Raw genomic sequence first — 14,652 nt, 5'->3', positions numbered from 1 at the left:
TAATTCAATTAGGATTCTTCAGAGTTTTAATTAGATCAAATAGCATTTTTGACTGAAATTATATTATTTTATCTTCCAGTACGGTAAGTTTATTAGATTTTCGAAAACGCGTTGAAAGCCGATTTGGCGTCCAACCCCAGGCCTTGGCGCCTGGAATCAGGATTGGCGCCAGACGCCAGCCATTGGCGCCTAGCGCTAGCCACTGGTCCTGGCGCCAATGAGCCAGGGCTGGCGCCAAGTTAGTTTTGTGATCTTCAGACTCTGTTTTGATAAATTATCTTTTTTGGATGATTTTCTCTAAATATCGTATCGAGAACTCCGTTTTCAGGGATGAAGGGTCACCAATTCTCTTTATTCATCATCTTCATCTCTTTCATCAATAATTCTTAACATAAATTCATTTATGCATTCTTTCTTCTTTGCTTTTTAATACAAAATTCCGCATTCACAAGATCTTGAAACACCTAGCCATATTCGAAGTTGCCTTCGCCCTAGACGTGAAAGGTTTTAATTTCTGAGGGTTTGGTCCCAATCTCTCTTTCAATTATTTAATTTGATTGTTTTGATTATTATTTTCCTTGAAGTTACTAACGTGTGTATTTTGTAATTAGAAAGAGGTACGAGGCATCCACATAAGTACTTTATTGATTAATTGATTTTATGATGTAGAAATCATGTTTACATTGTTATTATGATATTCCTAGTATCATGTCTAGGGTAATTTTAATATTAAATATGATTGCTATGATGCCTTTTATTCTCTTCCTAATATTTATGATTGTTAGTATCATGTTAGGGTTAAAGCTTTGATTTTTATTGCTTAGTGACATGCTAGGGTTTGTTATTAATCTTGTTAGTATCATGCCTAGGATCTTGCTATTTTTATTATGCTTTAATATTAACATGAACATGATCATGATCATGATTATGATTATTATTATTATTATTTATTATTATTATGATAATGATTATTTATTATTATGTTGCTTGATGCTTATTATTTATTGCTTGATCACCTTTTATTGCATGTTAAAGGGAATTGGTATTTGCAATCACGCTTAATAAGATATTAATAATCTTGTTAGGGTTAATTATGATTAAATTCAAGTGATCGCCAATAATAGTTTATGTGTGCATTATATTCAACCAACATAGATTAAACAGGTTTAGGGTTAATCCTATTGATTGTATGTTAATCAGAAAGCGCACATGAATACGAGCAGAATAAAGTAGAGGCCTATTATTAGGGCAGGTTCAATCTCTTTTAGGTTGGATTTGTACCATCATCCCCGAACCCTTATTTGGTTCATGACCTTATGGAGTTGACGATCTCTTGGATCGTTAAGGGGTGTAACCTTCACCTCGTGAACGGTTTACAAGTTCCTTAAAAACTTGTTGGCGACTCTTTTGCTCTATCTTCTTCCCTTTTGGACGCCACCGTACTTTAGTGTATGATCACAGTGGGGTTCAAGCTAGTGGGATTTTAAAGGCTTGAAAATATTCCCTACAAATCCCGAGAGTGCTTAAAAATTCGTATTTAATTAAATTCAATTTTTGAATAGTCCATGGATCAGTCTTGATGTTTAGTCAAAGCATAGTTTTTAATTTCACCCCAAACCCTTTTTATTTTATTGTTTTATTATTTATTTTGGCCCAAACCTTTTATTTATTTTATTTACTTAATTTCTTATTTTAGCCCAAATAATAATAATAAATCAGAAATGGCCCGAAATTATCAATCGGCACTTAAAATGCTGAGCGAAACTAGGGTTAAAAATGAATTTAGACGGAAAAACGGACCACAGACTCCCGCGTCACGGGAGCTGTCCACCGTGTCACGGGAAACTGTCCCGTCTGACGGTGGGATTCCGTGTCCTTTCCGCGTAAACCCTTAACGTGTTTTCTCCCCCGTTCACTAAATATTTCCCGTGTCACGGTACACTTTGCCGTGTCGCGGTATACTTTTTTAGGGTTTTTATCTTTTTATGGTTCCGTGTGATCCCTCAGCACATTTTTTCTATAAATACCCCCTCATTTCTGATGTACGGGGCATCAATTAATTCTCTATTTTTCTATCCTCTATGCTCTAGCCTAAACACCATCTTACCCTCCTTCTTTCAAAATTCCTTCTTCAAGCACTCCAAGGAGTCCGTACTTTACTCGTGGTTCTGTCCTTAAGCCAAGGCGTGAAAGGTAGAACTGTTTGAGGGTTTGGCCCCAAATCAACTCAACTTTATTTAATTTAATTTAATTTAATTATTGTTTTATTATTATTTCCTTGAAGTTACTAACTCGTTTATTATTTTATAGTTGCAAGCAAACAGAATCATAGTAAGAATTATGTTCCTTTTAGTTCTATTATTTTTCTAACGATTTTATATTGTTGGAATTATTGTTAAATTGCTTTCAATATTAATGTTTATTCTATTATTGTTATGATCACCATATTGCATGTTTAAAGGGAATATGTAATTGAAAATCACGACTAATAAGATAATTTGGACGACCGGTTTAGGTTCCTTTTTAATCTTGTTGTCTAATCAAGAGATCACGATATTATAGAATTATATGTTGCATTAATATTCAACCAATTTAGCATAATAATAGTTTAGAGCGAATTGAATATTTTGTTTGTATGCCTTTGAGATCGCAGGAATCACTTTTCACTATAAGAATCAAGTAGAGGCCAATACGGGCGAATGTGACTCCATGACTCACTTCGTACCATCATCCCCGATCCTCCTTTCGTGGTTCGGAACCATATGGAGTTAATAAATCTCATGGATTATGAATGGGGTGTAACCTTCATGGGTCAATCGTTGTTGCCTATCGTTGTCCCTTATTCGTGGTTGCCTTTTATGATCCGTGAACGGTTTACAAGTTCCTTAAAAACTGGTTGGCGGCTCCCTACTTTCCTTGTCCCTAATCGTATTATGTCAATTCCCACTTCCTATGAGTGCCAAGCATATTCACACATGCTTTAATGTAAGCGCACATCGAGCGACGCCTACAATTTGGCGACTCCACTGGGGAGGATTCTTGGTTATTTATCGATTTGAGTGATCGGTATTTAATTAAGATGAGTGGATGAGACTTGAAAGATTCTTGAAAAATATTCCTGTGAATAATTTGGCATTGTTGCATAAGCATAGACGTTTTAACGTCGCATTTAGGTCTGTCCCGTAGGAAAAATTGAATAACTTGATTGCGTACGAAGGAAAACAGGGCACCAGTCAGATTTTCTGACTGTCGTGCCACGACAGAATCTGCCGTGTCACGGCAGTCCTAACGGTGGCTTGTTTTATCTTCTCACAATCAACTTCCTTCGATTTTTATGAAAAAAACGTGTGTGTTCTACATGCGTCTTAGCCCCGGGGGATTTAATCTCTATCAACCCAAAAACGCTCATGGCAATAAGGGTTCATCCGAGTTATTAAATCCACCCTAACCATGGAGTTGAGTTCGATTTCATCACGAACTCACGGAGCCGCCCGTTGGCGTACACCCTCAAGGGAGGCTGCCTTGCTAACGCGTCCAAACTCTTAACCATGTAACCCTATTGACACCAAATAAACCTGACCATAGTCGAACATAGAACTTGACCTTAGGTTGTGAACTATTCGTTGCATCATTGTGCCTACGTGTTTTATGTTTGGTCGTTTTGATTCTAACCTTAACAATCTTTATTTTTCTATGGTGGATTATTTTATGACTAACGATTGCCAATGGACCGTACTCACTTAGTAATTAGCGCAAAAAAAAAAAAAAAAAAATCGTGCCACGTCAGCATCCACCGTGTCACGGCAATTTCAACCGTGGCACGGTGGATTTCCAGCAAAAAAAAAAAATCTCGTGTCACGGCAATTTCCACCGTGGCACGGTGGATTTCCAGCAAAAAAAAAATCTTGTGCCACGGTGAACTTTCCCATGACATGTCAGCATACACCGTGCCACGGGAAAGTTCACCGTGTCACAGCAGTTTCCACCGTGGCACAGTGGAAACCCAGCAAAAAAAAAACCACCGCGTCACGGCAGCTTGTACCGTGACATGGTACAGTTTTCCGTGCCACGGTGCCCTTGAAATAAGTCCAATCATCTTTTTTCTAGTCTTCCGTGTTAATTTGGTCCTCTCGTAAGTCATTTTGGTTATTGTTCACATGTCTAGCCATACGATCATACCACGAGTCTTATAACATCACTTAGTCACTCACGAGTCAAGTATAGTCCACACAATTTCTTTATGTTCCGACTCGAGTCGTGCACCAGGTCGTTTATGATCGTATACTAGTTTCATGCACCGTTTTTTCGTCATAATAAAAAAATGAGTGGAGTTTTCTCACCTGTTTTCAAATGTCTATTTTTTCCTTCCTTTCCTATCTTGAGCAATAAGTCAAACAATTAAGTGAATTATTTTATTTCACAGTACTTGGTCAAGGAACAGGAATAGATTAATACGGTTCGAGTCATTACCGCAACAATCTCTCAGATCTAATAGGCGTTCAAAGAGAACTTTGCCATCTCCACATTACTTATCACCTTTCAATGGCCACTAAAGAAGATATTGAGAACATAAACAAATCCATCGAGGCAGTGTCTGCCATGATGCAAACCCTTACCTTTCACTGTTTCCACCCTTGACAAATTGAAGGAACAAATGAGTAAAATTTATAATGATTTCACTTATGTGGAACGGCCTCCCACTCCTTTGGATGCGAAGGACAGACTCCCTGAAAAGTTCTCCACTGCTGATATTCCAAAGTTCAAGCCTACTGACAATCCAATATTCCATTTGAAGGCGTTCTCTGCAACCATGGCTCTTAAGGGATTGAACGTAACACTCTTCCCTACGGTGTCCCATCTCTCCTTAGAACATGCTTGCCAACAATGGTTTTATTCCCTAGATGCCAAGTGTAGACACCCATTTGTGTCTCCCAAAAACCAAACCCGGTGATGAGTACCTTTCATGTCGAATCATAATCGAATGAAGTGAAAGTGTGGAATGTCTAGTGTTGCGGATATTTTAATTTCTTTTCTCTCTATTTTTTAAAATCTATTTTAAGAAAGCAGCCAATCCAGTTTGGTTGGTCCATGATATGGGTCCAATAGTAGTGTAGTTGGATAGAGCTTGAAAAGAGCTTTCCAACGATATATTATAAGCTCGATTCCAATGAATATTGAGGAAGTTATGGTCAAATTACTAAACTGGGCCCGGTTTGAGCATTATATGCGGCCCAATGATCTAGGGGAGGGCCTAATATGGATTTATCATTCCTAATGCAATTAGGAATGGTTTTAGTCTTCTAGATTCTTCTAGAAGGTTCTTTTCATTCCTAATTCAATTAGCATTGATAAATTGACTTTTGTTGACTTTTTAGAGTTTTAATCAGAATAAAAGAGTGTTTTTGAGGAAAATACGATTTTGTCCTCCTGTACGGTTAATTTCTATCTTATTTTAGAAAACGCGTCAAAAACTTGGTTAGCGCCTAACGCCAGCATTAGCGCCTGGCGCTAATGTCAGCGTCTGGCGCTAACTCTGTTTTTTCATGTCAGAACTCTGGTTTGATTTTTTATTTTTTTGGCTGATTTTCTCTATAAATAGCCTCCTAAAAACTCCGTTTTCATTCATCTACAATCATCAACTCTCATCAAGAATTTCTTGATTCTCTATCTCTTTCTAAACCAACCCTTTTACAAACACAATTCCTCATACATTAGCACTAGACATACCTAACATTGTTCGAAGTTGCCTTCGCCCTAGACGTGAAAGGTTTTAATTTCTGAGGGTTTGGTCCCAAATCTCTATTTCAATTATTATTTAATTTAATTGTTTGTTTTATTATTTTCCTTGAAGTTACTAACGTGTGTATTTTGTTGTTAGAAAGAGATACGAGGCATCCAAGTAAGTGCTTTAATTGTTTAATTGATATTATGATACAGAAATCATGTCTAGGTTGTTATTATGGTTCCTAGTATCATGTTAGGATGCTTGCTGTTTTGAATGACAACAATGATTCCTAGTATCATGTTTAGGGTAACAACTATAATTTCTATTATCAAATATGACAATTGTGTTTCCTGCGATGTTTCCTATTCTCTTCCTAATATTCTTGTTAGTATCATGTTAGGGTTAACATTTACAACCAGCCCACGTTCGGGGACAAGCGGACCATCTACAGCCCACGTCCGTGGACAATCGGACCATTTACAACCAGCCCACGTCCGGGGACAAACGGACTATCTATAGCCCACGTCCGGGGACAAGTGGACCATTTACAGCCCACGTCCGGGGACAAGCGGGCCATTTACAACCAGCCCACGTCCGGGGAAAAGCGGGCCATCTACAACCTACGTCCGGGGACAAGCGGACCATTTACAACCAGCCCACGTCCGGGGACAAGCGGACCATCTACAGCTCACGTCCGGGGACAAGCAGACCATTTACAGCCCACGTCCGGGGACAAGCGGACCATCTACATCCCACGTTCGAGGACAAGCGAACCAACTACAGCCCACGTTCGGGGACAATCGAACCACCATCATTTCACAGCGCAAGGTTCTTTATACACAGAGACTTGCAATCTCATCATCTGTCGACTTTCCTCAAGCATGGAAAGTATTATCCGGTGGATTTCTTCAAGCATAGAAAACCGCCAAATTCATATGTCGGCTTTCCTCAAGCATGAAAAGTATCATCTGGTAGATTTCTTCAGGCTTAGAAAGCTACCAAATTCATTTGTCGGCTTTCCTCAGGCATGGAAAGCGTTTCCAAACTCATTTGTCACCGATACACTGGTGTCAGATACGTATTCTATCCTTTTACTCTTTTATATGTGGAATTAACATTTTTCTGCAGGTATCGGCGTATATAGAGTGATTTAGGATCGCAGAACGTCTTAATTCATTCTCCGTCCATATCGGCTACTTTGACTATCGTTTTCGAAACTGACGTTTCTACAAACTCAGTCAAAGTGGGGGCTTCTGTAGACACCTAAAAATGTCTCCCCAAAACCAAACCCGATGATGAACAACCTTTCACCGCCACTATTGGCCGGGTTCAGTATTTAATCCCGAGAGTGCTTAATAAATCGTATTTAATTAAATTCAATTTTTGAATAGTCCATGGATCAGTCTTGATGTTTAGTCAAAGCATAGTTTTTAATTTCAGCCCAAACCCTTTTTATTTTATTGTTTTATTATTTATTTTGGCCCAAACCTTTTTATTTATTTTATTTAATTATTTTCTTATTTTAGCCAAATAATAATAATAAATCAAAAATGGCCCTAAATTATCAATCGGCACTTAAAATGCTGAGCGAAACTAGGGTTAAAAATGAATTTAGACGGAAAAACGGACCACAGACTCCCGCGTCACGGGAGCTGTCTACCGTGTCACGGGAAACTGTCCCGTCTGACGGTGGGATTCCCCGTGACACGGGGCACCTGCTGTGACATGGGGGTTTCCGTGTCCTTTCCGCGTAAACCCTTAACGTGTTTTCTCCCGTGGTCACTAAATATTTCCCGTGTCACGGTACACTTTGCCGTGTCGCGGTATACTTTTTTAGGGTTTTTATCTTTTTAGGGTTCCGTGTGATCCCTCAGCACATTTTTTTATATAAATACCCCCTCATTTCTGATGTACGGGGCATCAATTAATTCTCTATTTCTCTCTCATCTATGCTCTAGCCTAAACACCATCCTACCCTCCTTCTTTCAAAATTCCTTCTTCAAGCACTCCAAGGAGTCCGTACTTTACTCGTGGTTCTGTCCTTAAGCCAAGGCGCGAAAGGTAGAACTGTTTGAGGGTTTGGCCCCAAATCAACTCAACTTAATTTAATTATTGTTTTATTATTATTTCCTTGAAGTTACTAACTCGTTTAATATTTTATAGTTGCAAGCAAACAAAATCAAAGTAAGAATTATGTTCCTTTTATTTCTATTATTTTTCTAACGATTTTATATTGTTGGAATTATTGTTAAATTGCTTTCAATATTAATGTTTATTCTATTATTGTTATGATCACCATATTGCATGTTTAAAGGGAATATGTAATTGAAAATCACGACTAATAAGATAATTTGGACGACCAGTTTAGGTTCCTTTTTAATCTTGTTTTTAATCAAGTAATCACGATATTATAGAATTATATGTTGCATTAATATTCAACCAATTTAGCATAATAATAGTTTGGAGCGAATTGAATATTTTGTTTGTATGCCTTTGAGATAGCAGGAATCACTTTTCACTATAAGAATCGAGTAGAGGCCAATACGGGCGAATGTGACTCCATGACTCACTTCGTACCATCATCCCAGATCCTCCTTTCGTGGTTCTGAACCATATGGAGTTAGTAATCTCATGGATTATGAATGGGGTGTAACCTTCACGGGTCAATCGTTGTTGCCTATCGTTGTCCCTTATTCGTGGTTGCCTTATGATCCGTGAACGGTTTACAAGTTACTTAAAAACTTGTTGGCGGCTTCCTACTTTCCTTGTCCCTAATCGTATTATGTCAATTCCCACTTCCTATGAGTGCCAAGCATATTCACACATGCTTTAACGTAAGCGCACATCGAGCGACGTCTACAATCTTCTTCATTTTAAATCGGAATTGGGCTTATGATATATAGTTGGAAAGATTATTGAAAGGCCTATCCAACCAAATAATATTTGGATCAGCATTATAGGGCCACAATATCAGTCAATCTCGGTTTTGTGACGTGAACACGAAAAGTGGAAAGTAACTAAGTAAGTTATTGTTTGAATAAATTAAATAAATGGGCTAAGAATTAGGTTGGTTTATGAAATATATTGGATTAAACATGAATTTAAGCACTCCAAAGATTAAATACTTCACCTGACCAGTAATGGCGGTGAAAGGTTGTTCATCATCGAATTTGGTTTTCGGGAGACATTTTTAGGTGTCTACAGTACCATATTGCGGAATTCCACGAATCATATTCATTCGCACTTAAACAAGATCTACAAACATAACATATAAAAAAATCACATAATTTAGACCTTTAACGCTTGATTTTCCACAAATGATTGACTGCAATGAAGGGAAAATAAGAGCTCCAAGAGTTACTCCTCTACTTAGTCCACGGGCTAGGATTGAACCTCCACTATTGCTAAATAGTCAGTCACGAAAACTGCGAACCACCTTCTACGAGAGGGGAGGAGAAAACCGGGCTACGAACAACCACGACCACCAACATGCACCATACGCACCACCAGTGTATAAGGACGTGAGGGGAGAAGAGAGAGTGAGTGCATGAGGCTTTAGGGTTTGGTTGCTTGCATATTAATTCTCGATTGACTGCTTAAGTGTTTTATGCAAACCGTAGGCAAGACCTCTATTTATATTTATACATCACATGTAAAATTAAAGTCCACACCAAGCCCAAACTGCTCCCTCTCTAATCCCATATGGCTGGTGAGTCCATGAGGACCAATAATGGGCTTCTTTATTTTGTTCAATCCATCACCTTTGTGTGACCTTGTAGGAATCATTCTATTGGGCTTTGGACTATTCGATCATTGATCACGTCTAGAATGAACTTACTATCTCCTTAATATATCTAGTAATTGCACTTGAAGAAAACATAAAAACTTTCAATTCAAGGAGAGCTCAGATGTAGTTGTAGTTCTAGTTTTGAGGGTCAAAAGGCCGATATTGTCTATATGATGAACCAAGATTAATTTTAAGGTGAACATTCAAATTTTGAAGAGTTAACTACAATTAAACTTTTGTATAATTTCTATTAAAAAAAATGTACACAAAGTACTTTAAATTTAAACAAACTTTGTATAAAATGAACATTTTGTACACTAAAAATGAACATTTAGTACATAAATAATTAAAATATTTTAACGATTTATTTATCTTTATTTTTTGTTAATAATTATATACAATGAATTTGAACCTGTATGAATATATGAAAATCATGTTTATTTTTAATATATTAAATGTTCATATTTTTTTAACGTGTTCAATTTTTTTAACGTGTTCAATTTTTTTACGTGTTTATTCTTCTTATTCCAAATCTTCATTTTATTTACTGTGTTCATATATTTTTATGAAATGTTCATTATATTAGGTATAGTCCAGCTATTCTATGATTGTATATTTATTTTTTTTAAATATATAGTTGTGGGTATGGGATGAGGATGGGGTGAAAAGGGTCAGGCAGGGCGGGTACAACCTAGTATCCATCCCGTCCCATTACCCATGGTGGGTATGGTTTTTATCCCCATCCCTGCCCCACCACCAATAAATAGGGATCCATCCCCGCCCATTAGGGTGAGTCTCCTACTTGATCTGCCCAACTGACATCCCTACATGCTATTGTGTAAAAGGTAGGAAAAAAAAAACAAGTTTAAAGGAGTATTTTTCATTTTCTTGCTTGCCTTGGCTGCCAGGGCAATTCCGACGTGGTAGGGCGGAAGAAGGTAGAAACTATTTTTCAAGAAAAATGAGAAATATCATTTGCTCAGGCAGACTGGGCAAGCTCGCCTAGTCGGGCGTGAGAAGCCACGTTTGGCTGGGCTTGCTCGCGCGATCGGGCGTGGTCTTGCCCAGTCCGGGCAAGTGGGATACCGAGTTCTTGAGCGTCTTTTTGCCTTCTTCTTGGATTCCTTTCTTGTTCTCTTTTGATTCCTTATAACCCTACATTTAAGAAGATGATTATGGTGATTAAATATTCATCTTAATTTTGATTTATTCACCCCTCATTGATACTTGAGATTCTTCTATGATTTTCTATGTTTTTCCATCCTTCTCTATAAATGTAAGACTTAATTTTCTTATTTACACACTTGAAAATAATAAAACACAATAGCTTAAACACATCTCTCTTTGGGCATAAGATACTAGACTCCAACCTTCCCCCCAAAATTGCATTTGTGTGGAATTGGTGTGTTAACCTTATGGAACGTGACGACGAATACAATTGAGCGCCGCAGTTGCGCCGATATTTCGTTTTCAAGTCAGTGATTTGCATCACGACACACTGTTTTGTTCCTTTGTTTGTAAGATCAATTTTTCGATCTTGTCATCTTTTATACTATCGCTTTAGATTTCTTCCATATTTACAACACATGCAAATGCATAACTTTGACCATTAATATTTGTAATTATATACTATTAAGAAGTCTAAATAATTAATTTAATGAAAATATACCTGAAAACTAATATACAAATATTTTTCATAACAACATATGTTATTTTATACTCCGTATATCGGTAAAAAGTATGATTAAAATAAGCACATAATTATAAAACTTTAGCCAAAGATCAAAGCAATAGTTGAAAAGCTTATGTTGTATGGCAATGGCACATGAAAAAAGAGGTACAAAAACTAATAAAGAAGTAACGAATAAAAGGAAAGAAAAAAAGAACTCTCTTCATCTCTTGTACTAGACAAAAGCCCATGAAAATGGGCCTTAATCAACCTATCAGTCCATCACTCTGCATTCATCACTTCTTTTCTCTCTCCTGCCTCATTCAACATTTATTCAATCGTACGACTCGCAACGGAATTTGAATTCGAAAAATTACACCATTTTTACTTCCAATCCACTCTTCAAACCCTGTTATTTTTAGGGTTAGGGTTTTCCAAATGGACCCAATTGCTTCGATTGTCGATAATTTAAAATCATTTGCAAAATCCGGCCAAGATTTTATCTCCGGCGTTTCTCGCCGCCGGCAGAATAAGTCCCGTCAAAATCCGGTACTTTTTTTATCAATTCAGTTTAATAATAGGCCTTATTATTTTCTCCAATTTGATGCTGCAATTTTGTAAAATGCTGAATTTGGTATTGTTTCCAGCTTATATATGCGAATTTACAAATTTGTTTTGTAATTTTTCTTTGATTGTGTCAAAATTGATCTTAATTGCTTTAATTGTTCTTGTTTCGGCCAATTATACGCGGGAATCATCATCTGAGCTAGTTGACATACATATTTTTGTTTATTAATAGGCCTTATTAATTAATTTCTCCAATTTGATGCTGCAATGTTGTAAAATGCTGAATTTGATCTTGTTTCCTGCTTATGGTATGCGAACTTACAAATGTCTTTAGTTATTTTTGCTTTGATTGTGTCAATTTCGATCTTAATTGCTTGAATTGCTCTTGTTTTGGCCAATTTTATGCGGACATTATCATTTAAGCCGGTCTACGTTTATATTCTTTATTGGCTATGTTGTTGGGTGGACAATTTTGAGACATTCCTTGTTGAAAGATGTAAGTATTTGAGTATGGTAGCTTCCCTGTTGTTTGTAAGGATATTTTTTTTTTCTGTGGTATCAATGTTTCGTGCTTATGTTAAAATTTGAATATGATCATTTAGGTCCTTGTCTAAGGGATTTGGGATGTCAATTAGGCTTTCAACGAAGTTGATGTATGTTTTTAAGCTTTGAACATAATCATTTAGACCCTTGTATTGTTCGTGGGTCGATGTGAGTAATTGGCTCTTTTTTTCAATAGATGAGTACAAACCATCTACCAAGCAACAACGATAAATGCTTTAGCATAAACTGACTGTTTTTGCCACTTATCATAGTCCTCAAAGTACCTACTAGCGTGATAATTTATCATACAAACTCTATGTATGTACAGCATTTTGTTCACTAATTAAGACAATCTTCATAAGGGTTTGTATTAAGACTTGTGTAAGGGAATAACAAGATGCCACTTTTACAAAAATAAAATAAAATGCAGGATTAGATGTTGAAGTGTAAAAAATGAAATGGATTGTTGTCAAAAAACTTATCTTCCCATTGAATGATTATATTGCTTAGGGCTATGTGACTTTTTGCCAACCATTGCCTAGTGTGGCGTCTATAAACGCTGAATGGCTTTAGATGTCATGGCGTGGAAATTGATGTTTGACAGATTTGTTGCTTTCATAGGTAACAAGCCGTCTGATGGGGCTTTACAACTCTTGCCATGATATAATTTTCAGATTGAAATCTTGAAGCGTTTGCAGCGAGAAGCATTTTCTGACTTGATGAAACTTAGAGACAGACAGGACAAAGTGGAAAGAATGCTTACTTTCTCTAGGACTTCAAAGGGGAGTCCATTTCAAGACTATGGTACCAATGTGAGGGGCGAAATTGATGTGATGGGAACTTTGTTCTTAACAGATTATCTTGACCAGGAGAATGTTGATGCAATCAAAAGGACTGGAGTTAAAACAGGAATAAAAGCGAAAATCTCCTTCGAGACCAAAGTCCGCGAGAATGATATTCTTGAGGCTCAATTCATTTCTAATCAGAGCAATCATACAGGTTCTAGCAATGCTCTAGAAGGTGCTCTTTCCCTTGCTAAAGTAAGCTACACAGCCAATATGTCTGACTGGTGTTCAATGGTCGCAATTCCTATGGGGGCTAGATGTAGAGACTTGTCAGCTTCAACGGATTTTTCTTCATATCAGGTATGCAATAACTTTGCTACGCAGAGAAAATTGCTGGGTGCTCTTTTCTATTGTAATTTTTGATCTGTACTCCTATATTCATTTTAGTTTCTTTTATCTGACAGGAGAGGGGCCTTACCGATTACTCATCTTTTGGACCACCTCTGCTGCATCAAGATCATGGATGTGCAATTGGTGTCACTGTAAAAAAATCAAATGTTGTTGCTTCTTTAGCTCAGTTAGCTGCTGATCTACCAGGTTCATTTGGCCATTGCTTCAGCACCTTTGGTCAGATCGTCTGTCAGCTCCCAAGGAGTGCAAAGCTCTCCCTCTTTGGCCTTCACCAGGTGCCAAAACCAAGACAACAGGTCAGTGCTGGAGCCTTGGCAATACCACTAGGCATATTGCGACGCCAGCAGCATTCTGAGGAACCAATGGCAGCCTCACCACCAGTTGCAGGAGACTCAGTTGCTGTGATGCTTGAATCTGAACTTGATGAAAGCACCAGAGTTCGAGGGTGGTTACAAATGAAGAACGATAGTCCAAATCATCTTCAGTGGTCAGTTAGCATGTCTGATTTTCCAGAAGATGAGATTGGATGGGGTCTAAGTTTGGGCGGGACAATCCAAGGTCCAAAAAGGTGGGACCACTTTCAGGTTGAAGCGTTTCTGAAATTCAATTTGGGTAAGAGATTGAGCTTGCAACCAGCTTTTGTTTACTTCATGGATGGGAATAAGCAAACTCCTGCCTTAATGTTGAATTCAACTTGGTCTATTTGATTTTTTGTACCATATCTTGTGATTGTGACATTTTTTTGACCAAGTTTAACCTTTTGTAGTCAGTTATTATCCTATTTTTCCATACCCAATTTTATTTGGATGCATCATCATAGTGTATCTCAAGAACTGTGAGTGAAGTTGGAAAAAGTTTGTGCTGGTCTTGTCTGATCCTCACTACTTCTGTCGATTAGATTCTGTGGATATTTTCCAAAGAAATTTCCACATTCATTGCAATTTGGTGATAGCGGCAGTGATATTGATCATATATTACTCACTCTAATATTTGTTTTGTAACGCCTGCAGAATTTTCAAAGTAAAATTTTGACAGTTATTAAGTTATTGCTCATAATGCTTAGGCAGAAAATTATGTAAAAATTTTAATGTACATGTCATGCTGAACCTAATGGTATAATTTTTATACTCTCTATGATTTTGTTGACATATTTTATTATTTTTTT

The 14,652-nt window shown here is 37.3% G+C and overlaps 1 protein-coding gene across 2 annotated transcripts; it reads left to right on the top strand.

The window, feature by feature from the left end:
- The first annotated feature begins 11,416 nt into the window (after window positions 1-11,416).
- Window positions 11,417-14,606, top strand: LOC145638863 (uncharacterized). 2 transcript variants are annotated; one of them, XM_081689910.1, is made up of 3 exons: window positions 11,417-11,730; window positions 12,966-13,436; window positions 13,541-14,606. In XM_081689910.1, the coding sequence occupies exons 1-3, from the start codon at window positions 11,620-11,622 to the stop codon at window positions 14,192-14,194; spliced, it is 1,236 nt and encodes a 411-aa protein (XP_081546036.1). In that variant the 5' UTR covers window positions 11,417-11,619; the 3' UTR covers window positions 14,195-14,606. The 2 variants fall into 2 exon arrangements, with proteins under 2 accessions (XP_081546036.1, XP_081546037.1); XM_081689911.1 differs by having other exon boundaries at window positions 11,598-11,730; window positions 12,913-13,436.
- The last annotated feature ends 46 nt before the right edge of the window (window positions 14,607-14,652 follow it).

The sequence above is a fragment of the Chenopodium album genome, chromosome 7 (genome assembly GCF_948465745.1).
Source record: "Chenopodium album chromosome 7, dcCheAlbu1.1, whole genome shotgun sequence".
Lineage (NCBI taxonomy): Eukaryota > Viridiplantae > Streptophyta > Magnoliopsida > Caryophyllales > Amaranthaceae > Chenopodium > Chenopodium album.
Note: the sequence above shows the minus strand (reverse complement) of the source record. Positions and strands in the feature narration are given on the sequence as shown.